This window comes from Mauremys reevesii, linkage group 1 (assembly GCF_016161935.1).
Source record: "Mauremys reevesii isolate NIE-2019 linkage group 1, ASM1616193v1, whole genome shotgun sequence".
Taxonomy (NCBI): domain Eukaryota; kingdom Metazoa; phylum Chordata; order Testudines; family Geoemydidae; genus Mauremys; species Mauremys reevesii.
In genome coordinates, this window is record NC_052623.1 from 48,872,958 (window position 1) to 48,899,139 (window position 26,182).

The following is a 26,182-nucleotide window of genomic DNA, read 5'->3' on the forward strand; positions in this document are numbered from 1 at the left end:
CCTCTATTTGGCAAGTACAAGGATTCACAAGAAAGGCAACTACAGGCTCAATAATTGTGAGCTGTTGAAATCTCTTTTCAAATTGTTCCAGAAGTGTTTGAATGTGGATAACAAATGGTGATGGGTTAAAATCACTGTCACATACCATTTTCTTCATACTTGGGAAATGTTCAAGAGACTTCATCTTCATATGTGACATCCACAAGATCAGTTTTGCTTTGAATGATTTTACAGAACCTATCATTTGAGCCACATGTTTGTCTTTTCCCTGGAGCTCAAGATTTAAAATGTTCAATTTGTCAGTGATATCGCCAAAAAAGCCTAGTCCATTAACCAGCTGGAGTCTTCTAGTTGCTCAAAGTTCTGATTTGTGGACTTCAGAAATTCTTTGATCTCTTCTATTAGGCTTAAAAAATGTGCAAGAATTTACCTTTGCTCAGCCATGGTACTTGTGTGTGCAAGATAAGATCAGAGTGTTTATCATCAACATCTTCCAACAGGGCCTTAAAAAGTCAGTGTTGCAAAGGTTTCGCTTGGATAGAGTTAATTATTTTAATAACATTCACGACGCGTTGAAAAGAGAGAACTTTGAGGCACAAAGCTTCTTGGTGGATAATGAAATGATAAGATAAAGTTTGGAAAGGATTATTCTTACAGAGTGCAATGAATCCATTGGCGCTGCCCATCATTGCTGGTTGCCCCATCAGTGGTGATCGCAGACAGCTTGTGTAGTGGCATACTAATTGATGTTGTGTATGATTTGAATAAATTATAGATGTCCTCAGCCTTTGTTCGCCCTTTCATAGGCAATACTTTTAATAACTCTTCTTTTACGGTGAAGTCACTAAATACCATCCTCACCATAACTGCCAACTGCACTGTAACCGATATATCTGTCGACTCATTGAATTGCAGTGAAAACCAGTCACATATTTCCAAGTCATCCTTTAGCTGAGTTTGCATGTCGCTTGCAATTGCATGTATCCTCCTCGTAACTATGTTGTCTGATAATGGCAAGTCTTGTATTGCTGACAAAATCTCACCCTTGTTAGGAAATCCTTGAAACAGGCATTCAACAGTTCATCTTGAAAGGGTTTTTTCTTCTTTGCGAGCAGATGAGCAATTTTAAAGGACGCAATAGTAGCACTTTTAGGGCTTGGCTACACTTACAAGTTGCAGCGCTGGTGGAGGCTTTCCAGCGCTGCAATTACACCCCGTCCACACTTGCAGGGCACAACCAGCGCTGCAACTCCCTGATTGCAGCGCTGGCTGAAAACCCATCCCGGCAGGGGTATAAGGAGTGCAGCGCTTGTGATCCAGCGCTGCTCAGCAGGTGTGGACACTCACCAGCGCTTTAATTGTCCTCCAGGGAATAAGGAGTTATCCCAGAATTCCTGTTCAGCCACTCTGCACATCAGTTTGCACTCTACTGCTCTTGCCTCAGGTGACCCGCCCTTTAAATGCCCTGGGAATTTTAAAAATCTCCTTCCTGTTTGCTGCAGCCAGGTGTGTGTGGAGTGCAATCAGTTAATCTTTCCAGGTGACCATGCCTCCACGCGGCAAACGAGCCCCAGCATGGAGCAATGGCGAGCTGATGGACCTCATCAGTGTTTGGGGGGAGGAATCTGTGCAGGCACAGCTGCGCTCCAGCCATAGGAATTACGATATCTTTGAGCAGGTATCAAGGTCCATGCTGGATAGGGGCCATGATCGGGATGCACTACAATGCAGGGTGAAAGTTAAAGAGCTGCGGTGTGCCTATTACAAAGCCCGCGAGGGGAATCGCCGATCCGGAGCTGCCCCCACGACCTGCCGTTTTTACGTGGAACAGATTGTTTAGCATAAGTAGTTAACACACATTTCAAGAGAGCATTCAAGGTGAGGTGGCCCGTTACCACCCCACAGCTGGAGGGGGTTGTAAATGGGTTATAGATTGTAATTGGCCATAAATGTAGTGCCCTTATTCAGTCCGTGATTTTAGTGTCTAACAAAGTTATGAATTTAGACTCCCAGGCTCATGTTTTGAAGGTGTTGTGCAGGTTTCCTTTGAGGATGACGACTGATTGGGTCAGATATAGAGTGATCGAAAACCACCTTCACCAAACAAGGACGCTCCACCAGAGAAGTAGATTGCATCATGGAACAGGCCACCCAAACATCATGAGAGAACCTGCTTCAACACCGAAATAAAACCCCATGCACATCCTCAGTGGGGGTGGTAGATGACAACGTTGGAACCCATATGGGATAGCATCAAACAATTACAACCCATATTCAATGGGGACCACATCCTGAAAAATCTTTCCTGAACCCCCTCTTCTAGCCTTCAAACAACCCCTCCCCACTCTAAGCTCATCATCAGAAGCGAGCTCCCCACAGATGATGACACCAGCTCAAAGCAGCAGCAGATTGACAGAACAACAGAAGCAAAATCTGCAGACATCTTTCCACTGCTACAGTGATCAAGACACCCCCCTCCTCTCTCACTGATAGCACACCTTTCAAGATCCCTGGGTCCTACACGTGCCTACCACAACTTGTAGTGCACTGAATGAGGTGTATCACATGCCCCAATAGCAACTACATGGGCGAAACCAGTCAGTCACTACACTCTTGAATGAACTCGCACAGGAAAATGATAAACAAAAACACCACATTACTTGTGGGTGAACACTTTTTCACAAAGTGATCATACTCACGTATCAGACCTCACCCTCAAAGGAAAACTGCCCAACACTTTCAAAAGATGAGCCTAGGAGCATAAATTAATAACTTTGCTAGACACTAAAAACCATGGACTGAATAGCGATACTGGATTTATGGATTATTACAACAATCTATAACCCATTTACAACTCCACTCCCTCTCCCCCCCGCCTATGACTGGAGGGGTGTTAACAGGCCACTTCACCTTGAATTGTCCCTTGAAATACATGTTAACCACTTACGCTAAACAATCTCTTTCACCATGCATTTAACTGTGACACACACAGGACATGTCTACGCTTACCAGGGATTGACGCTGCAGCGATTGATGCACTGGGGATCGATTTAGCGGGTCTCTCGTTGACTCCGGTACTCCACTGGCATGAGAAGCATAAGGGAGATTGTCTCCTGTTGACCCAGTGCGGCGTAAGCTAAGTCGACTCCAGCTATATTATTCATGTAACTGGAGTTGCCTAACTTAGGTTGACTCTACCCTGTAGTGTAGAAAAGGCCTCTGTGTTAGGCTATGTCTACAGCAAAACTTATGTCGCTCAGGGGTGTGAAACATCCTCCTAAGCGACATAAGTTACACTGACAAGCACTGGTGTGGACAGCGCTATTTTGGCCGGAGAACGTCTCCTCTTGCTGCTCTTTGGAGGTGGTTTAATTATGTCAACAAGAGAGCTCTCTCTCGTTGGCATAGAGTGGCTACACAGGATCTTACAGTGGCGCAGCTGCATCAGTACAGCCGTGCTGCTGTAAGCTCTCTAGTGTATACATACCCTTAGTTTCCCAGACCTAAAGAAGAGCTCTGTGGAACCTTGACAGCTTGTCTCTCTCACCAACAGAAGTTGGTCCAATAAAAGATAGATAGATACAGACAGACAGAGACAGGTCAGGTAATATCTGAGTCAGACTCCATTTTGGATGTGGGGTTCTTTACCTTGTCTGTTACATCTTACCTCCATGTTGGATTGGTATTCCAACATGATAAGGTGACAGAAGAGGGTTGTGAAATTTGGATGGTCTACCATTTCAAATACAAATGGCATAGTCAGTAGACTGGAATACTGCTTTGAAAAGCTGGTTTGTCAGGGGAAAGGTTGCCTGACAGTAGTGTCATCTGGTAGGCCTCTGGTCACCACAGAGTGACCTAATAAAGAAGACTGGTAGGTTATAAAGGACAGGATCAGCTTTACTTGTGCAATCTTCAACCATTTTTCATGCAGGAGCTCGATGCAGTGGGGAGAGAGGGGAGGGGCAAAACCCTGCCTGCCTGCCTCAACACAAGACTCCTGAAGTAAGGGTGCTGAACTAGCATGAGGGGGATTGTGTTCATGATGTATGTTTTTCTATATGATTTGTACTTCCTGTATTTAAGTAAAGAACAGTCGTGTGTTAGACTTGCATGTAACAGATATTTTACAATGATCACTTACCACTTGTAGAGGTAAACCAGAAGGCTGGTGCTATGATGGAATTCTTGGATGTGTGGTGTTGAAGCTCAGAGGGAGTCTGAAAGGTCAACACTAATAAAGCACTGTCTATACTGGCACTTTTCAGCGCTAAAACATTTGTCGTTCAGGGATGTGTTTTTTTTCAAACCCCTGAACAATTAAAGTTCTAGTGCTGAAAGTGGCAGTGTAGACACAGTCTAATTCCAGGGACTGGGCATATAGCCATGTGGTCTAAACTCTCAGGATCTGCACCCTGAGTGTGCCTAGGGATTCCAAGACAAGAACAGAGACTACACTCTTTTCAGACTCCGTGGGACTTAAAACACTGAGGGATAGGGTTACCATACATCTGGGTTTTCCCAGACAGAGAATAAAAAAATAGTCAATGTCCGGGGGTTTTGCAGAGCAGGGGTTGCAGCTCAGAAAGTCTTATTTGGTCCTCTTCCCAATTGGTGCCTTCCCTGTATCTGCATCTGATTGGTCCCTCACAGTTGCTGGATCCTGCACACCCAACTCTAAGGAGGGAAAAGCCCCACAAAAAGGTGCTGATGGACGTCTGTCTCTGCCTCCCTAATCTGCGCCAGCTGCCCTGCCACCATGACAGGGAGCAACACTGGCCACCCACCTCAAGAGTGAGTCCCCAGGTACCTCTTCCAGTACACACACAATCCCTCCAAATACCCTTGCTGCCCCTCCAGCAGTTGTCCTCTGTTTGGGAACCTAAAAACTGGTAACCCTACCCAGGGATCCAGTGGCTAAGCACTTCAGAAAGGGGTACTCTGTGCCAAAAAATTAAAAATTCTGCACACACTATTTTAAAATGCTGCAAATCTTATTTAACACTACGTAATCACGCCAGTTTCAATTATTTTGGTAATTTATTTCAAAATACCTGTCAGCAAGTATGTCTCTGACAATACGGACACCCACAAAAATCCTCCCCAGGAGTAGAGTTAAAGAAACCCCTATGACAACCCAGTTCCTGTTTCTCTGAGTCCTCCCTCCCTCCCCAGCCAATACACCTGAACCCGCTCCCCTCCAAAGCCCAGCCGTGGTGCCCCCCTTGCCCAGATACCCGTACCTCCTTTCCCCCTGAGCGTAGCTGTGCCCACGGTCATGAAATACAGATGCTTCTAGGGGGTCCTGCAGGGATCTGTTATTTGCTTAATGTTAATGGATTTTAAGGTTAAAAATGGAATGTGTATCTTTATTCAGGCTGACTTGCTGTTTATTCCTCTCCTCCTTCTGCTGTAAATGCAAGGCATGTTTCTTTGACCGTGCCTTCTTTAATATAAACATACATCAGTAAAACATTCTATGTCCACTGCATGCATTTCTCCTCCTGGGGAGAGGATGAGAGAACAAACACTTGACATTATTACCCTAGTCATATTGCTTAATGCGCTACTGGAATGTGCTCAGATACGAGAGCGATGAGCATGACAGAAGAACCTATAGAGAATAGAATAGAATTTATAGGATCAGAGTTCCACTCCAGGGAAATCTTATAGGGTGGTTGTTCATGCCAGGAAGGGTTTCACTGAGCATGACTCCTCAGGCTCTTCAGGGAGTGCTGGTGTCCGCTTTAGGTGCCTGGTCTACACATATGGTGAGCTAGGCTAAGACTTTGAAAAGCCTAACTAACCTGTTTTGGTTACTTTTAAGCATAATGAAGATATTGGCCCTGGCCTGTGATTAGTACAAAATAGAAGTGCCAAAAATTGACTAAGTGTTCCTGTTTATGATTTACAGAAATCTTTTCTTTTCAAATCTGCAGCCACTTTCTCTGACATCTCCCCCTCCCCCACCACCTGTACTTTGTATGTGCTTTATTTCAATACATTACTCTGGGAGTACCAGTAGGAATGCTGTAGTTTAATTCTGTATTAATTTCTCCATCATTGTATTGAAGATTTGATCTTTAGAACTTGGATGTATTGTGATAATGCCTGTAAATAAAATATAATAAAAATAAACAAAATATTTGTTTCCAGTTTCATTATTCAAAGTTTTGTGCTTTTCAGTGTTGAGGGGAATCCATGGCTATTAATTGTTTTTCCCTTATCTGGTTTCCCAGTGTATCTGAAAATTGAAATACCTCATAATTACTAATTTACCCCTAGTACTTGGTGCTTTAATATTTCATTGTTAATAACTAAACTGCTATTGATTATACAGTTTTTGGGGCGGTTGGTGTACTGCACTAGTCTGAGTTAATCATGCAAGGATAAAATAGCTTATAGCAGAGATTCATTTCTAATTGGATGAGTAAAATCCAAGTTTTACAGTAGCTTAGAAGGAAGCTAGATAAGGAGAATTTTAAATTAGTACTGCTGAGACTAAATTACTTTGTCATTAATAATTGTATCTGTTCTTTAGGGTGTTTTCATTCTAATACTGTTGATGTTAATGGTGTACTTGAGTAGAACTTAACTCTCTCTCACTCTCTCTCTAGTTATATAGGGGTGTGTGTGTGTGTGTGTGTGTATATTATTAGTTACTATAGTTATTAGAAAGAGCGAGTGTATTGGAATATTTATCTTTTAATTATCAAGATTTCTCTGTTCTTTAGGGGAGTGAGCACATTAGATAATTAAACACTTCATTAGAGTTGCTATAGTGTAGACACTTCAGAGGGAAATGAGAATGAAGTCCCTTTGATGGGTTTAAGACAGAGAGTATTCTTCTATCAATATGTAGTTGAAAACATGGCTCTGTTTTAAGAAGCTGTCCTTAAAATGTGACAAATTTAATTTAAATTCTAAGAGAACTTTTTACTGTAACTTAATATATGTTTTAGTTGGAATAACCACACATGACATTGATGCTTTTAAAGCTTCAGCACAATATTTTGTCTCTTGCTATTTTTTGACTTTACTTAATTTGACATTGATAATCAAATAATTTAAATAAAGGCCACATAGTAATATAGTGTCCCGGGTCCCAGTCAGGATTGGGGCCTCATGTGCTGGGCATTGTACATACATACAGAAGACCAGTCCATTCACAAGGAACCTAATGTACAAAAGGTGAGATCCTACAAAGTTCTGAGCAATTCCTAGAGGTGCTTAGTACTCGATTCCTATTGACTACAATAGAAGTTGGGAGGTGCTCAGCACCACGTGACAAGGCAGAATCATCCCTACAAGATGAACATATGGGTATAGGAAAACACCTTGGGGACTGGTAAGAATCAGAGTTTTGTAGATTACCTACATGTACAACTTTCAGCTCTGTATGCTTTTAAGTAAGTGAATAGTAACTTTAATGGATCTCTTAACCTACGTAACAGTTAGCAATATGTATGTTTTTGGAACATTTGAAATCACTTTTTTTTCTTTTTTCTTTTCCAGTGTTTGGCAACTATTTTGGTTACGTAACATTCTTTAGAAATATGGCTCGTGCTCTTGGTAAAATATTGGTAAAATATTTACACAATAATATAATACACAATACAAAATTACATTAAAATAGAGAAAAATGGATGTTCTGTCAATACTGGAGGATATTTCTTTAACTAGTTCACCAGTCACTAAATTTTTTATTTCATCTACAATCTCTACTAGCACTGTCATTACTTAGGTCTTTATATGGGTGGACATGGTAGCACTGCCTGTACTTAAGTTTGCCTGGCATTTTTGATTTCAAGACCCTATTTGGTTTCTTACGTGCCGTGTGAAGTTATTTTTCAGCAATTTTGAATTTGTCACATTTTAATTTTATTGAATGTTTCTTTTTTGTGTTGAGATAGATAGGAATAATGGAAGCTGTTGATCTACCTGCTCTAAACCAGTCATTATTTTACATACTTGTATCCTATCCCCTCTGTATTCACCACCTTCCTAAGGTAAACAATCCCAATCTTTTCTCTCTTCATATGAGTGATTCCATTATAATTTTTGTTGCCATTCTCTGAACCCCTGCAAATCCTAAAATCTGTTTTTAGACAGATAATCAGTAATACACACAGTATTCCAGATGAGACCATTGGGTGTGTAGTGGACCAGTGTTAACTAACATTGAGATCTTGATGATAGAGTTGTTTATATTAAGTATCAAAGATATGAAACGGGGAAGGTCTGCGCAAAAAAAAAAAAGTATGGTTGATAACCAAATGATGGTTATTAAATTGTTAACCTTACAGTTTTAGAGAAGGAAAGCTTATTACTACTACTTTACAAACATTTCTAGGTTTCAAGTATGCCTTTAAATTACCAGGCTTTTAACTTTTTTATTCAGGGATCTATTCCGGCTCCTTTTTTAACTTCTGTGGATAGACTGAATAATCTGTTCCATTTAATGCTGTGCTAAAGTTCTCATTAATTTTGGTTTTCAAAACATAGTTAATATTTGTGCAGCATTGTCCATCTAAAATCTGTCACTGTTGCTTGATGGTTTTTTTACTTACTGAATCAAGATGTAAAGACAATAAAATTAGAGTTTAATATTCAGTTAAAGTGGTTTTGCAAGTAGACTTACTTGCTCTATATGGTAATATGCGTTAGTAGTAGTTTCATAGCAAGTGAAAATGAATATTTTTTAAAAAATGTTTTTGCCCCAAATGTGCTAGCTTATTTACTTCATACCATTATAACTGTAGTAATACTCCCAAGACCAACATGGTAAGTGAACTTCAGTTATTCCCATCAGAGTCTATCAACTGCCCATCACCAGCGAGGACATTTCTTACAGTTGTGTTGAAAATGCAAATCTATGAAATATTAAAGTCATGGTTAGTTTTGTGATCAAAGCTATTGATAAGAGTAAAAGAAAATTAGGTCACAAATTACCTTCTTTGATAGTCCTGCTACTGGATGGAGGATTGGTGTGGCAAAGAGTTGCCTTCTCTTTCTTGCCTGGGTGTTAGAGAGAGAGAGACTGTGCAGAGTTGACCTACCTCAGAGCCCCACTGCTACAAGGGGGAAATGTAGTTGACAACATTTATGAGCCTGCCAAGATCCCAGGGTTTGGGTTGACAAGCAATCACTTGTACTGCTTCTGCTTATACTTGGCTGTAAAAAGTGAGTTATAAACTGATTTCAGATGACTTTGACTGTTAATCCTTTATATAGCTCAATTTCTAAAAATACTGTTTTTTCCTGCCCATTAAAGGGTGGCCACCTTTCCTCTTATTTTAAAGGTTGTGTCTTACTTTTGTGTCAGATAGCCCAGGCCCTGAGCAAGCCAATATATAAGGTACTTTGGCCCATATTTCAACAAGGTTTCACACATTGTGATAAAAACTTACCCTGAATAAAACATTGTTGGGTGCTTTTCTTTAACCTAAGATTGGTAATTTTTCACCATTGTCCCTAATTTCCTTCTCTAGGGACCTGCATTTGAAATTTACAATCTAATTTAGACTTTGCACAGCAAGGAAGGCAGTCCCAAAAAAAAAAAAGGAGGGGAGGAGGAGGGGTTATAGAACAAGTGTTATCACACTGGAAGATTGAGGTAAACTCCTTTTTATGAATCTCTCTTGATACAGGTACTTAAAGTATCAAAATTTGAGGAAATGTATTGTAATACATGGTGACAGTCAGAGATGACCATTATGATTTGTTCTTGTATTTAGACACACACAAAAAGCTACATTACAAGAAAATTACATTTGCAAAGTTAGGCTCTCAAATTGTGTAATACGTGAATTAAGATTGCTCATGTAATCGTAAGACCCCTTGTGCATATGCATTATGATAGTCTTTAATTACATGATCATATACTATTTTTAGAACTCTTGTCTCATTCAGTGAATGGGATGCACAGTGCTCAGAGTGGGTAGCTATTCAGTATTGCTTTTTCTTGATTGAATGTGTGGCCCCAGGACATGTTTATTGCACATCAGTCAAATCCTGCACTCAATACAGTATTTTCTTATGATCTTTTCCGTGGCAGTATTACAGTCACTGGGCTAACTGTGCCTCTAACTCCTCATCCAGTCTTTGAGTGCAGTGACTCTGATGCCTCAAGCTGTCCCCTCTGAGTGGAATCAGGTGAATCTCCCTCTCGCAGGGCCACCCGGGGGGGGGGGGGGCAAGGGCCATTTGCCCCGGGGCCCCTCAGGGGCCACCATGAGAATATAGTATTTTATAGTATTGCAACTTTGTTTTTATGGAAGGGGCCCCGAATTTGCTTTGCTCCAGGCCCCCTGAATCCTCTGGGCAGCCCTGCCCACTCAGACTGGGCTTTGGGATGCAGTCCCTAGGTACTAACTGAGACTACCTCATCAGGCCTGACTTACATTTAATACCTGCAGTTCTGCTCCCTTGGAACTATGCACAGTGGCATCCAATGACCAGACATCCTTTGAAAGCAAAATATTGTTTAGAACCAAAGCATTTCAGAACTAAAATAAAAATAATAAACCGTCTGTACACATGCTTGCCTTCCCTAAGGCTTAACATCCTCTGCAAGCTTGGGAAGTCCCCAACTGTTCAGACTCTTGCACAGAACCTGTCTCTGTCCATGTCAGTCTGTTTCCCCGGACAACAGTTCACTGACAGTTCTCCCTTCCCCCTTTCAGAAAGTCTGTTTAACCATTTAGTGTTCCTTTGACCTCTTAAAAGCAGCAGAGAGTCCTGAGGCACCTTATAGACTAACAGACGTTTTGGAGCATGAGCTTTCGTGAGTGAATACCCACTTTGTCGGATGCTCATGCTCCAAAATGTCCGATGAAGTGGGTATTCACCCACGGAAGCTCATGCTCCAAAACATCTGTTAGTCTATAAGGTGCCACAGGACTCTTTGCTGCTTTTACAGATCCAGACTACCCCTCCGATCTTTGACCTCTTGGCTCCCAGCCTTGGGAAAACAGCTATAAAACTTTGGATGGAGTGTGGAAGTAGCGTTTTCATTAACAGCCTGGCAGTTGTCTTGTAATAACTCGCTTGTTTATTGGGAGGCTGCTTTTCTAGAGCTATGGTGTTGTCTTCCTGCTTGTTTTCCCATTAGTTCCCATTAAAGTAAACCAATACTACTTTGGGTAATGGTCCCTATTGTAGTCCACTGAGGCTTACGTATGCGTCTGGAGTTGAAGAATTTGAAAGTAGTGTCCATTGGTTTGCTCAGGTGCCCTGGTTCGCCTCGTGCGTCTGTCTGAGGTGATAAAAGGCAGGGCAGACTGACCACATCTCCAGTTCCTTCTCATTGCTGCACAGTCCAGATTGGAACTCTGTCATTGTTTCTGATGCACTTCTTCTAAAAACGGTAGTTGTACAGAGTTTTATAGTAGTTTTATCAGTTTTATTTTTCTTAGTTTTAATAGTTTCATAAAATCATTATATAGCAACAACATGTCTGCCACAGTCACTACACTAAGGTATCTGAGTGTTTCACAAACAACTTTTTTTTCTTTACAGCATCTCTGTGAAATAAGATGACAGCATTTCCCCCCATTTTACAGGGAACTTAAGCACAGGAATATTAAAGACCAAAATTGTCCACTAATTTTAAGAGTCCAACTTGAGATGCTAAATATTCTGAAATAAAAATAAAGCCCAAGGCATTTGTGTAGCACTTTATATGTTCAGAACATAGCTCTAGTGACTTTATTTGCAACTGTGAGTGCTCAGTACTTCTGCAGATCACGCCCCAGGTGTCTCACAGCATGCAGAAAATGAACATACTGTGACCACCTATGAAAAGTTTGGAGTCGGTGACTTGCCCACGACCACCAATAGATTCTGTTGAAGAGGCAGGGATAGAATCTGGTTGTCCGGGGTGGATTTGACTGTCATAACCACCAGACCATCCTTTTTCTTCCTGCAGTCCTTTGCCTCATTCATTACATATTTTCCAACTTTTGTAATACAGTAGGACCTCAGAGTTACAAACACCAGAGTTATGACAAGCTGACCACAGTCTTCATTTGGAACCGGAAGTACGTAATCAGACAGCAGCAGAGACCAAAAAAAAAAGCTAATGCAGTACAGTACTGTGATAAATGGAAACTACTAAAAAAATAAGGGGAAAGCAGTTTTTTTCTTCTGCATAGTAAAGTTTCAAACCTGTATTAAGTCAATATTCAGCTCTAAACTTTGAAAGAACAATCATAATGTTTTATTCAGTGTTACGAACAACCTCCTTTCCCGAGGTATTTGTAATTCTGAGGTTCTGCTGTATAGAAGTAACTGTATCACTCACTCTGCAGTCTTGACTAATTGCTTGAGTATTGTCCCTCCTATGCACTGAATGAGGTTACGAGTCGTATAAGCTAGTTTAATTAAAGACTATCGTAATATTTATGAACAAGGGGGCAAATTAAGGCTTCACAACTGCTGCAAATAACTGAGGGATGTTGAGAGTCAGAGAGTTCTGTAGTGGTGTTTTCCTTCCTTCAGCATGTCCTACTTTTGCCTTTATCCCCTAGCTGTCCCTCTTTAGCCTGTTCTCTGCTGCTTTCCTCCTCCCCTGTGCTGCTATCTACCCCAGCCCGCCTTTGTCATTGTCTTTTTTGAACAAGCCAGGTTACTCTCACCTTCTCTGTATTACTTGGGAGCATTGATAGCACAGGAGAGACAGTCTGTTTGTTGTCAGTTCCAGTTCCTAGGGCCATAGTGGCCCTGGCTGTTGGAAGGAGTGGTTGAACAAAAAGTCCAACTCAGCTCTGGATTGGAACATGCTTACTAGCTGGGTGCAGGTGGAGCATACTTCGGGTAGACAGAATCTTCAGAGAATAATTCTCTAGCCTGTTACAAACCCTTATGAAGCATGTGCAAACAGATTGGAAACATGGTTTTACTTAGTGTCCTGGGTTCCACCTCATAGTGCTCCTGGGACAGGAAAGACCCTGGTGGTGTGTGTGCGGCTTAAAGACCTGGCTTCCCAGAGGTCCAGGACAGGTAGCCCTTTTCCCCCATTGCTGCTTGCAGCTGCTAACAGGCTTCAACACCAAATGTAAAAATAAAATAAATAGCCTGCCCGCCCCCCTTCTCCGGTATTTCACATTTATTAATGGTGAACTAGAAGAATCTTCAGTTTGCAGGTCTGAACAAAATGCTGAAGTTACCGCTGGGTTTTAAACTGCTTCAAGGATTTGATTGTTAGGAACAGGTTTTTAGTATGAAATTTTAGTTTTTGAGGTTTGGAGGAAAGGGAAGATAAGTTTCCTTACATGCAAGTTTTAATGAATTCAATATACCTCTTGGGATATACAAGTATGCATGATTGTTCAAAATCTGTACTTTGAGTGTTCCAGAGTAATACATTTTATTTCTATGTAAGCTGTACTTGTAATTTTATCATCTAACAAATTGTTTATACTGCAGATTTCTTCACTGAAAGACTGACTTCTCATATGTGATAAATGTAAAATTATGTATTCTTGAAGTCATTGCATTGAATAGGACCGAAAAATGTTTTCTAATAACCTCAAATACAAGTAGTCAGTATATCAATCCAGGTGCTGGTAGTTAATATAGCTTAGTTCTTATTTCTAAGGTAGCAAGCAGGGCATTAAAAACTACGAAAGGATCAAAAGAACATGATTTATAGAACTTGTATTGATTGGAAGCTGTTATCTGAGTAGTGCATAAGTTTGCTGTGAATGCACATAGCAGTGTTTTAAAAACTTCTTTTCTTCTTTCACAGGAAAGATGATAAAGATTATGCTTTAAAACAAATAGAAGGTACTGGAATTTCTATGTCTGCATGCAGAGAAATAGCAGTAAGTAACAGTCTCTTTTTTTATTATCAGTAAGATTTTAATAGTGTTTTTAAGTGAATGCATCTTAATTTAATGATTTAGTTTCAAAATGAATCACCTACCTTTCTAAATACAGAAGAAAATCTTAAATTTGAGGTTTAAAGTAAACCCAATTCCCTTATATGAGTTTGTTAATTTTTTGCTGAAGAATGGTGCAATTCCTAAATTAAGTAATAGTAATAATTGGAGATATACCAATCTCCTAGAACTGGAAGGGACCTTGAAAGGTCATCGAGTCCAGCCCCCTGCCTACACTAGCAGGACCAATTTTTTTTTTTTCCCCCCAGATCCCTAAGTGGCCCCCTCAAGGATTGAACTCACAACCCTGGGTTTAGCAGGCCAATGCTCAAACCACTGAGCTATTATTATTTTAATAATACAAATTAAATTTTATTATTGCATATTTAAGCATAAATCATAATTATCTGTACCTCTGAATGCATATTGATTAGTACTGGAAATAAATGTATCATTTTCTCTTTATTAAAATAGTGACTGTCTAAACTCTGTTATATTTGTCATTACTGTTCATTACAGTAAGTGTGGGTATAATGGTTTAATTTTAGTTCACAATTAATTTCCTTTCCCATTCAAAGACTTGTACCCTTAAAAGTAATATAGCCATATCTGATTGCAAGGGGAGAGCTCAAAACAAATTTCCAATATCTTCAGTTAGCAGATATCAAATGCAATATTGTGTTTGGATATTATGTCTGTGATTTTTTTTTTCTGGTCTAATATTTAAAGAGGAAAATCATAGAAATACATTTTAATGCAAATAGTTAATACACTGAAGTTTTATAAGACAATGTGTGCATCCTGTACATACTCTGTTATTCATATAGAACATTGATTATTATTTTTTTAGATTTGCCAGTGCACCAGATCCACTTGGTGATATTAAGACCCTTAATTATTTAAATGTCAAGAATTTGGTGATTCACTAATCTTAAATAAACATGGTTTTTCTTTGGTTAAATGAGTTGTCACTTCATAAAATACAAACTCATGAATCTTTAAATATATGTTTGTTCAGGATCATATTTGTGTGGATCCTTTGAATTCTTATTTTGTTCCCAAATGATTTCTTAATGGTGCAGAATCATTCTGTTTATGGATGCAGATAATTGATAGTTCTGATAGAAACATCTTCCTGAAATTAATGCTTAGATTTTTTTCATGAAAAGTTGATATGAGAGAGGTGGAGTGTGATGCTTTAGATTTCGATAATTTTATTACTTTGATAATATGTTAGAATTGTATTTTAATTTCATTGGTAATAAAGACCTAAACCAAGACTTTGAGACATGACTAGTGATTTTTGGATGCCTAGCCTAAGACATCTTAAAGGGTACAGACTTTAGAGAATAAGTGCTCAATAGCACTTCCCAAAAGTCAGTCCACTCTACTGCACCTCAAGTTAGGCACTCAAACACTGAAGGTCTCCCTCCTTCCTCCCAAAAAAATCTCCAGTCACTTTAGGAAAACTTGACCTTTTCTTAAAAGTGGAAAATCCTAGGTGTATTTTTATTTGTTTTGTTTTATTAACTTGTTGCGGATATGACAGTGTGACATAGAACTGTGTAAGACTGTGAAGGTTCATTAAACAGTTTTGGTGAGAGACTCAACATTTTATGAAATAACATTCTGTACGTACTTAGAATGCTTCTATTGTTTAAGGTTTCTTGATACTTCCCGTTTATAAGACCCCGTTCTCAGTTGCTTATAACTTTGCCAAACTCTAGCCATTTGGGATGAAGTTTCCCATACTTGGTATCTGCTTCAGGCTGAAGTTGTTTTGGAAAGTTTCAGCTAAAACAGTTCAGGATTTTTTAAAGAAAGATTAGGTGAAGATAACTCTCTTTCTTTTGCCCATGTTAAACAATGCTCATAATAGTTGCACCAAGAAGCTATAGTGCCTCCCTGATTTGGAGCAGGGTCTTCACATTTGGTAGAGGGAGTCACCCTTGTGATACGAATGTGCCTTTTGCTGTGCCCATGAAAAGTCATCTAAATTTGGCCAAGTTTTGAGCCTCTGAAAATGTCAATTTGCACAATAGAGACTTGTTTGGCTACCAAATTCTCCACAGATTCTAGTTTTGAACATGGTCCATCCCAGGGCTGCAGGGACTGAACAGGACTTTTCCTGGAATTGCTCTTAGACACCAGGGGCCACTGTAGTGCCAGCTGTTTGGAACTGAGAGTGGGGAGATGCTCTCAGTGCTCTTTCTGACTGGATCCAGGAACTAAGGAGAAAGCACAGTAGTGGGATGCAGAGGGATCAGGGAAAGGGGTGGGAGGGTGAATGGATTGTAGGAGCCAAAGGGTCAGGAGGAGCAGAAGAGGTAGGTAACAGGAGCTAGGTGGGTAGGGCTGAGGGAGACAGGCAGTGAGTAGAAGGGAAGAAAGGTCTATGCCCCTTCCTTACAGAACTTGGAATTGAACCTCAAAGTCATCAGTTGCTGTATTCCTTTGTCAGCAAATAGCTGTGAAACCTATGGGCAAAGTGTCTCATCCTTCTTCCAGGGATTGGGTCACACAGAGAATAACAGCCAGCTGGGGCTTCCAGTAACTCCGTTTAAATCAAGTGAATTGGAAGATTACTGTTAGCAGTGCCTACCATATGCTAGGCATTGTCTTAACACACAGGAAGAACAGTCCCTGCTGCTTTCTCAGCCCCTCCGCCCCATCCCTCCGCCCTCCCAAATGCTATATTGGGGCATCCTGTTTGGTTTCGTGCACTGATGTTTGTTTAATTATCCAGCTGTGGATCTAAGGGTATGTCTACACTACAAGAGTAGTTCGATTTAACTTAGGTCGAATTTGTGGATTCGACCTTATGAATTCGAATTTGTGTATCCACACTAAGGACACTAATTAGACTTTGTGAGTCCACACTAACGGGGCAAGCGTCGACATTGGAAGCGGTGCATTCTGGGCAGCTATCCCACAGTTCCCGCAGTCCCCGCTTCCCATTGGAATGCTGGGTAGAGCCCCCAATGCCTGCTGGGGGAAAAATGTGTCGAGGGTGATTTTGGGTAACTGTCGTCATTCAACCGTCACTCCCGCCCTCTCTCCCTGAAAGCGCCGGCGGAAAATCTGTTACCGCACTTTTCTGGTCAGTGACAGCGCGGACGCCACAGCACTGCGAGCATGGAGCCCGCTGCGATCATCGCAGCACTTATGGCCGTTGTCAACTCCTCGCACCTTATCGTCCACCTCTTCCACAGTCAGCTGCTGAGAAATCGGGCGAGGAGGCTCCGGCAGCGCGGTGAGGACATGAAGTGTCAGAGTGGCACAGACCTCTCACAAAGCATGGGATCCCACGCCGCGGAGATCATGGTGGCAATGGGTCGCGTTCATGCTCTGGAATGGCGATTCTGGGCCCGGGAAACAAGCACGGACTGGTGGGACCGCATAGTGCTGCAGGTCTGGGATGAATCACAGTGGCTGCGAAACTTCAGGATGCGTAAGGGCACTTTCCTTGAACTGTGTGACTTGCTGGCCCCTGCCCTGAAGCGCCAGGACACCCGGATGCGAGCAGCCCTGAGTGTGCAGAAGCGAGTGGCCATAGCCCTCTGGAAACTTGCCACGCCAGACAGCTACCGGTCAGTAGCGAACCACTTTGGCGTGGGCAAATCTACCGTGGGGGTTGCTGTGATGCAAGTAGCCCACACAATCGTTGAGCTACTGCTCTCAAAGGTAGTGACCCTGGGAAACGTCCAGGTCATCATAGATGGCTTCGCCGCGATGGGATTCCCAAACTGCGGTGGGGCTATAGATGGCACTCACATCCCTATTCTGGGACCGGCCCACCAGGCCAGCCAGTATATTAACCGAAAGGGCTACTTTTCAATGGTGCTGCAAGCACTGGTGGACCATAGGGGACGTTTTACCAACATCTACGTCGGGTGGCCGGGCAAGGTTCATGACGCGCGTGTTTTCAGGAACTCTGGTCTGTTTAGACGCCTGTAGGAAGGTAGTTTCTTCCCGGACCACAAAATAAGTGTTGGGGATGTGGAGATGCCTACAGTGATCCTCGGGGACCCAGCCTACCCGCTAATGCCCTGGCTCATGAAGCCCTATACAGGCGCCCTGGACAGTGACAAGGAGCTCTTCAACTACCGGCTGAGCAAGTGCAGAATGGTGGTGGAGTGTGCTTTTGGACGTCTCAAGGGGAGATGGAGGAGCTTACTGACTCGCTCGGATCTCAGCGAAACCAATATCCCCATTGTGATTGCAGCTTGCTGTGTGCTCCACAATCTCTGTGAGAGCAAGGGGGAGACCTTTATGGCGGGATGGGAGGTTGAGGCAAATCGCCTGGCTGCTGATTACGCTCAGCCAGACACCCGTGCGATTAGAAGAGCCCAGCGGGAAGCGCTGTGCATCCGGGAGGCTTTGAAAGCTAGGTTCCTCAGAGAGCAGGGTAACCTATGACTGTCCAGTCTCTTTACAGAGAAGCTGAACCTGCCCCTGTTTCAGTTACTATTGACTTTTTTCAGCGGTTACATACCCCGTTCACCAGGTTTCCCCCCTTCCAACAGACGTTTAAAAATAAAGTTATTGGAACATTTTTAATTAACAAAGTTTTCTTTACTAACGAATTCACGTTAAAGGGTTCAAACAGGGACGCAGACTGTGGTGGGTACGGTGTGCAGTGATGTACAGACCGCTTCTACACTCAAGGACTGACAGGCTCCTGCTCCTACAGCGGTCTCTGGGGGGAGGACGGTTACAGGAGGGTGTGCAGGAAGGGGTGGGTTTGCGGGAAGGGGTGAGGGGTGTGTGGGAAGGGTGAGTAGGTGTAGGGCGATGATGGCTCTGGCTGGGGCTCAGGGCATCGGAGAGGTTCATGGCTAGGGTGGAAGGGCATGGTAAGGGCAGCCTGCCTTGTCATTTGTGGATGCCAGGCGCTCGGACCCTGGGGCAGCAGACACCTCCCAGAGTGACCCGGGTGCCTAGTGACTGCACTCTGTGTGTGACCTGCTGTTGATCCTGCCCCCATGTCTGTACCCTGGTAATGGTGGTTGTCCTATGCAATTAACAAACCCCTATCTCCCCTTCACACAAAGTCTTCTGCAAAGAAACATGACGGAAACAGTAATAAACAGCAAACTATTTTTAATACTCAACTACACAGTTGGGGGATGAAACTGGGATTTTGGATTGGGTGAGCCAGGAAGGGAAGCAATTCTCATACTTTAGGGAATGAGAGCTGTTTGGTACATTAGCGCTCTGCTGGGGTGGAGTGACAGTTTTCACGGCCCCTAGTGCCCCTCCTTCATGTGATTTTGGGTGAGGGGGGACAGGACTTTGTGGCGGGGGAGGGCAGTTGCAGATACAGTTCAGGGGGGTTCTCTGCTCCTGCCTGCGGTCCTGCAGAACATCCACAAGGCGCCGGAGCGTGTCCGTTTGCTCCCTCATTAGTCCAAGCAGCGTTTGAGTCGCCTGCTGGTCTTCCTGCCGCCACCTGTCGTCCTGTTCGCTGTGTGAGCGCTGCTGCTGAGAGAGGGTCTCCCTCCACTGGCTCTGCTGGGCCGCCTCGGCTCTGGAGCAGGCCATCAGTTCAGCGAACATCTCGTTCCGAGTCTTTTTCTTTCGCCGCCTAATGTGCGCCAGCCTCTGTGAGGGGGATGCCGGGGCAATTCGGGAAAGAGCCGCAGCTGTGTGATGGGAAAAAGGAAGTGATTTCCTTGCAAAGATACATGTTTGCGAACAGTGAACACAGTCTACTCAGTTTCTGTGAACAAGACCATACAGGGCACCTATCTCATGTGCTCTCAGGACAAGTTCGAATTTTCGGCATTCGCTTTCATTGCCTGGGGTCTTGCACTGGAGATCGGACAAGTGGGGCAGGACAGCAGAATCCGTGTAGCAGCCAGGCCTGGTAAGCCGTAAACTTTAGGCTGCTTAACAGTTAATGGATAGCAGTGCCCTCCTGCTGCAGGCAATCTGGAAAGCATAAAGTCTGACCCTGTTCCAGCCCCTCGCGGCTGTCCCCGGGAAAGATCCCTGTATGCTTTTCCTCTGCAGCCTCCACCACGTGGCTGTTAAACGACGGTCATTGTTATGCAAAGGAAAAGTCAAGCACTCACAATAGTAACATTAAAGTAATTCCCCTAATTAGATGCAGCAGTTGCCGAGCGAGATCACCCTGAGGCGGGTCACTAGGAGAGACAGAGAGCGCATGCTGCGTGAATCCCTGCACAGACCAGGGCCCTATGCTGCCATGCTGGTCGAGGCAATGCTCCCACTGTACCTCAGGATGGCCTGGCGCGGAAGAGTGTGCTTCCACGGAGCACCCAATAAGGCACCTCTCCCTAGGAACCTCCTGCGGAGGCTTTTCGAGTACCTCTACGAGAGCTTCGTGGAACTGTCCCAAGAGGATTTCTGTTCGATCCCTATATGTATTGACCTTCTTTTCATATAGTTTTTATTCCTGTTTTTTAAAAAATAAATGTTTACATGTTTATAGCACTTACCGACTGATCCTTCCCCTGATTCAGAGTCCGGGTTAACGGCCGGGGAGGGTTGGTAGGGGATCTCTGTGAGGCTGATGAAGAGATCCTGGCTGTCGGGGAAAGCAGTATTGTAAGCGCTGTCGCCTGCCTCGTCCTCCACAAACCCTTCCTCATCTTCCCCATCGGTGAACATCGCCGAGAAACTGCCCGTCGACACTATCCCATCCTCAGAGTCCACGGTCACTGGTGGGGCAGTGGTGGCAGACCCACCGAGAATGGCATGCAGTGCCTCGTAGAAGCGGCATGTCTGGGGCTGGGCTCCGGAGCGTCCGTTTGCCGCTTTGATTTTTTGGTAGCCTTGTCTCAGGTCCTTGATTTTCATACGGCACTGCGTTGCATCTCGGCTGTATCCTCTGAGTGCCATGGCTTTGGAGACCTTCTCGTAGGTCTTTGCATTCCGTTTTTTGGAGCGCAGCTCCGAAAGCACAGACTCATCGCCCCACACAGCGATCAGATCCAAGACTTCCCAGTCAGTCCATGCTGGGGCCCTCTTTCTACTCTGAGATTCCCTGGACTCCTCTGCTGGAGAGCTCTGCATCGTTGCCAGTGCTGCTGAGCTCGCCACGACGTCCACACAGGAAATGAGATTCGAACTGGCCAGACAGGAAAAGGAATTCAAATTTTCCCAGGGCTTTTCCTGTATGGCTGATCAGAACATCTGAGCTCGGACTGCTGTCCAGAGCGTCAACACAATGGTGCACTGTGGGATAGCTCCCGGAGCTACTAAGTTCGATTTGCATCCACACCTAGCCTAATTCGACATAGCCATGTCGAATTTAGCGCTACTCCCCTCGTCGGGGTGGAGTACCGAATTCGAACTAAAGAGCCCTCTAGGTCGAACTAATTAGCATCCTGGTGTGGACGGCGGTTGCACGGTTAAATCAAATTAACGCTGCTAAATTCGACATAAACTCCTAGTGTAGACCAGGCCTAAAGCTGGTTAATTCTAACTCTTCTTATGATCCAAGCTGAGGAGGTATGGTTCCACAGTATGGAACTTCTGTTTTTCAATTTAAAAAAAAAGAAGAAATTTTCTTAAAATTACCTTTTAAAAAAATGTCCAGAGAATCCAATTCTCCAGGGTAGCAATCAGCTGCCTTAAGTGTGAGACCGTTCCTTCCTGCAATCCACTGCCTCATTCACTACATTCCATCCAGCATTTGCAGCAAGTGAGACAGGGGTCCTGTAGACAAGTCTCCTTCAATACACAACCCTTATTTATCCCCAGAACGTCAACCATTGTGTGCATTGATTGGGTCTGGGTTCCTGAGAGGGGAAAAATAGTATGTGGCCATATAATTAAAGACTGTGCTGATACATGCGCACAAGGCCACTGAATTCGGGCCTTGATTCTGGCATTTCTTAACTTTTGAGTTCTTGACCTTGCAACTGAATGCTCTTTATTATAGTATTTTTTGAAATAATATTATAGATTGTCCTGAAAACTGCATTATTTTTATTGTTTTAAAAGTAATAGTAATAAAAAAATGCCTGATATTTCACATTGGAGTGGAGAGACAGAATGAAAGAAGACCTGTAAGATGTACTGGGCCATGGTGGGATCTATGGCTCCTCTCAATCTTATCTATTGTGTGTGTGTGTGTGTGTGTGTACAAAGAAAAATGATGCCAGCAGCTTTATAATTAACAGCAATGTTATATTGTAAATAAACTTCCATCTGTACATCTAATTAATACAACTGTTTGATATAATCATGTAATGCATTTTCAAGGTCAAATTAATAAATGCCAGTCTTTTTAATTTAAAAAGAGATCTTCTAGAGTATAATGTTTCATTATATGCATTTGAGTGCTGGAGTTGTCAGAGGAAGTAGGAAGGCTTGACTTGCATGTGTAATAAATTTCCATTTCAAAACATAGTTTCCTCAGCAATTGAAACTCCTGTATTTCATCCATCTGGGTAGCTCTTCACTTGGAAAGAATAATTTTGAAGTAAATCTTCATTATTTGTGAGCCAAGCATCTCTGTTTTGACAACTCTGCAATAACACGTGTGTGTGTGTATGACAGATTAAATTCCAGTTTCAAGCTTCCAAAGAGATGTATCTCAGTAACTTATTTTCAGTACTCTTAGGACTCCCTTTATCTAGCACCTATTGTATCCAGATATCTGAGCTAAAGACAGGATTGATAGGGACTGCCTGAAGAAAAAAATTGCTATTGTGCCCTGGATACAGGAAAGAGCTAAGAAGTGAGGTGGGGTCTGGAGCTGTAGGCTGTCACTTGCTGTGTGCGCACTCAAGTCATTTGTGTTTCAGGCTTGCATGTGAGCATTCTTATATTTTATTATAATTCTTCTTCAACTTGAGTACCTTGACTGAACAAGTCTATATTTTGATCAAACCAACTTCCCCATTTATTTTGGTAGAATTCAGTACTTATAACAGAATTCAATTTTACATATCATGTTAATTGAAATACTTACCCTAGTAAGAGATACTATTGAAACATTCTCCTCTTTGCCTTTCACTATCTCTTTCACTCCTCCCCCTGCCCTCCCCCCACTTCTCTAACATGATAAATGTTTGTGAAGCCTACCTCTTACATAATTTTGGCTGAATGTTGTACTGAATTGATCCTTTAGTTGAACATTGTTCTGTATAATTATCCAGTGATGTACACTGCCTTGCTCTCATTTTTTTTCCTGTTGAATTTACTTAATGATAGAGCTAGAGAAGAAGCATGAAGAAACCGTGGTTCGCTTACAGTAAGATTTATTGCACTGAAATATCAGTTTCTAATATTTTTGCATTTATATAGAACTTTACCTCTGAGGCTTCAAAGTATGTAACAGACATGAAAAAACTGAACCTTTCCTCAGCCCTATGAGACAGGTAAATTTCAGATGGGAAAACTGAGGTACAGAGAAGTGAAGTGTCTTGTCTAAGTTACACAGGAAATCAACCCAAAACTCCTGACCCTCAGTCCTGTAACTTTAAATACAAGAAAATCCTTCCTTCCTTTTTAGATGGGGTACTGCGGGAAACTATATCAGGTGACACTTCTGAGTACTTGAGGAATAAAGGAACTTTAGGGAGGAAATAGGGGGCTAGTACCTGCCCTTCAGTTAATCCCTCTTTTAAAAGTGCATTGGATTGAATGTGTTTAAGTTTAGGGAAGGTTTTTGTGTATGAGCAGGGGTGGCTCCAGGCCCCAGCACGCCAAGCGCGTGCTTGGGGCGGCAAGCCGTGGGGGGGTGCTCTGCCGGCGCCTTGAGGGCAGCAGGCAGGCTGCCCTCGGCGACTTGCCTGCGGAGGGTCCGCTGGTCCCGCGGCTTCAGTGGACCTCCCGCAGGCGTGGCACGCCTGCGGGAGGTCCGCCGAAGCCATGGGACCAGCAGACCCTCCGCAGGCAAGCCGCGGAAGGCAGCCTGTCTGCCATGCTTGGGGCGGCAAAATTCCTAGAGCTGCCCCTGTGTATGAGTCCTATCAACGGGTTAAAAAAAACCTAAACAAACCTATATTACATTGACTTTATTAGCTTGGAGCCAGCTGGTGCAATGAGTTAAAGGATCATTGCACCACTATGGGTACGTCTACACTACGGGACTATTCCGAATTTGCATAAACCGGTTTTGTAAAACAGATTTTATAAAATCGATTGCGCGCGGCCACACTAAGCCCATTAATTCGGTGGTGTGTGTCCGCGGTCCGAGGCTAGCGTCGGCTTCTGGAGCGTTGCACTGTGGGTAGCTATTCCCTAGCTATCCCATGGTTCCCGCAGCCTCCCCCGCCCCTTGGAACTTCCGGGTTGAGATCCCAGTGCCTGATGGGGCAAAAATCATTGTCGCGGGTGGTTCTGGGTAAATGTCGTTAGTCACTCCTTCCTCTGGGAAAGCAACGGCAGACAAGCATTTTGCGCCTTTTTCCCCTGGATTGCCCTGGCAGATGCCATAGCATGGCAATCATGGAGCTTGTTTTGCCTTTTGTGACTCTCACCGTATGTGTACTAGATGCCGCTCACAGAGGCGATTCAGCAGCGCTACACAGAAGCATGCTTTTGCTTTTGCATGACAGCAGAGATGGTTACCAGCCATACTGCACCATCCAAACCCTTCCATAAATTGGAACTAAGATGATCATGGCTACCAGTCCTTTTGTACCATTTGCTGCTGTCATAAGTGCCCCTGGCTGCTCTTAGCCACGGGCGCAAAGCAAAATTGGGAATGACTCCCTGAGTCAATCCCTCCTTTTTGGTATCTAAAAATAGAATCAGTCCTGCCTAGAATATAGGCAAGTGTACTAGATAACCACTGTATCATAGAACCAGAGAGCACAGCTGCTCTGTGTCAGATCCTGCAGAAACTATGATCTGTATGCTATTCACAGGGGGTGCTCCTGCAACAACCCCACCTGTTGATTCCGTTCTTCCCCCAGCCTTCCTGGGCTACCGTAGCATTGTCCCCCCACTTGTGTGATGAAGTAATAAAGAATGCAGGAATAAAAAGACATGGTGACTTGTTAGTGAGAAATGAGTGGAAGGCAGCCTCCAGCTGCTATGATAGTCCAGACAGGACATTAAGCAGTGTGTAGGAGAGAAGCCCAGCATCCCTCTGCTAGTCCAGGGGCAACTGAATCTGTTCTTTACACATGAAGGGTGGGGGCTGATGGAGCTCAGCCCCCTGTTGCTATGATGACGATGGTTACCAGCCATACTGCACCATCCACCATCCACCAGAAAAAATTAGGGCCAGGCGCCCTTGATCGACCTGACGGATGCTAGTCAGCATGGTTACTGCCCCATGTGCCAATAGGCTATTGACGAGGACGGTTACCAGTCCTTTTGTACCATCAGCCACCCATGGCAGGGGGGGAGTGAGGATGTTGGTGTTGACGGCTGCAGCATCGTGTCTATCTGCAGCATTCAGTAAAGATAGGGTGACATGTAAAAGAGTCAGAGGATTGTTTTCCCTTTCGCTTCTGGGGGGGGGGGGGTGAGTAGATTGCCAAGCTATGCCCTGACCCACCGCGGACACTGTGTTTGACCCTAGAAGCATTTGGAGCTCAGCCAAGAATGCAAATACTTTTCGGAGGCTGCAGGAACTGTGGGATAGCTTCAGTCCTCCAGTCCATGAGCGTCCATTTGATTCTTTGGCTTTCCGTTACGCTTGTCACGCTGCAGTGCGCTGAGTCCCTGCTATGGCGTCTGTCTGGAGATTTTTAAAAAAGGATTCTGAATTTCATCTTCTGTAACGGAGCGCTGATAGAACGGATTTGCCTGTCCTTACAGCGATCACATCCGCATGGTCCGTGCTGGAGTTCTTTCTTTATTTTGATTTCGGACTGCATCGCCACCCGTGCTGATCGGAGCTCCACGCTGGGCAAACAGGAAATATTCAAAAGTTCGCGGGGCTTTTCCTGTCTACCTGACCACTGCATCCGAGTTCAGATTGCGGTCCAGAGCGCTCACTGCTGCACTGTGGGATAGCTCCCGGAGGCCAATACCGTCGATCAGCGTCCACACTAACCCTAATCCGATATGTTAATACCGATACTAGCGTTACTCCTCTCGTTAGGGAGGAGTACAGAAACCGGTTTAAAGAGCCATTAAAATCGATATATGGTGCCTCCTAGTGTGGACGGTTGTGGCGTTAAATCGGTTTTACGCTCCTAAAACCGGTTTAAACGCCTAGTGTAGACCAGGCTTACGCTAAACACTGTCCAAAAAACACAGGAAGACAGTTCCTTCCCCCACCCTCGCAGTCTGTTTTAGTGCATTGTCATTCGATTTATTCATTTTGTTGCTTAACATTTTTTCTTTTTTACTTTATCAATTAG

At 43.5% G+C, this 26,182-nt stretch overlaps 1 protein-coding gene across 3 annotated transcripts in view; it reads left to right on the forward strand.

The window, feature by feature from the left end:
- CDK8 (cyclin dependent kinase 8) overlaps positions 1–26,182 on the forward strand; it is a 183,330-nt gene that overhangs the window by 60,382 nt on the left and 96,766 nt on the right. For all 3 annotated transcript variants that reach the window (XM_039531614.1, XM_039531606.1, XM_039531599.1), the window contains exon 2: positions 13,751–13,826. In XM_039531614.1, coding sequence (XP_039387548.1) covers positions 13,803–13,826 — 24 coding nt within the window. In that variant the 5' untranslated portion in view covers positions 13,751–13,802. The remainder of the gene's footprint in view (positions 1–13,750; positions 13,827–26,182) is intronic.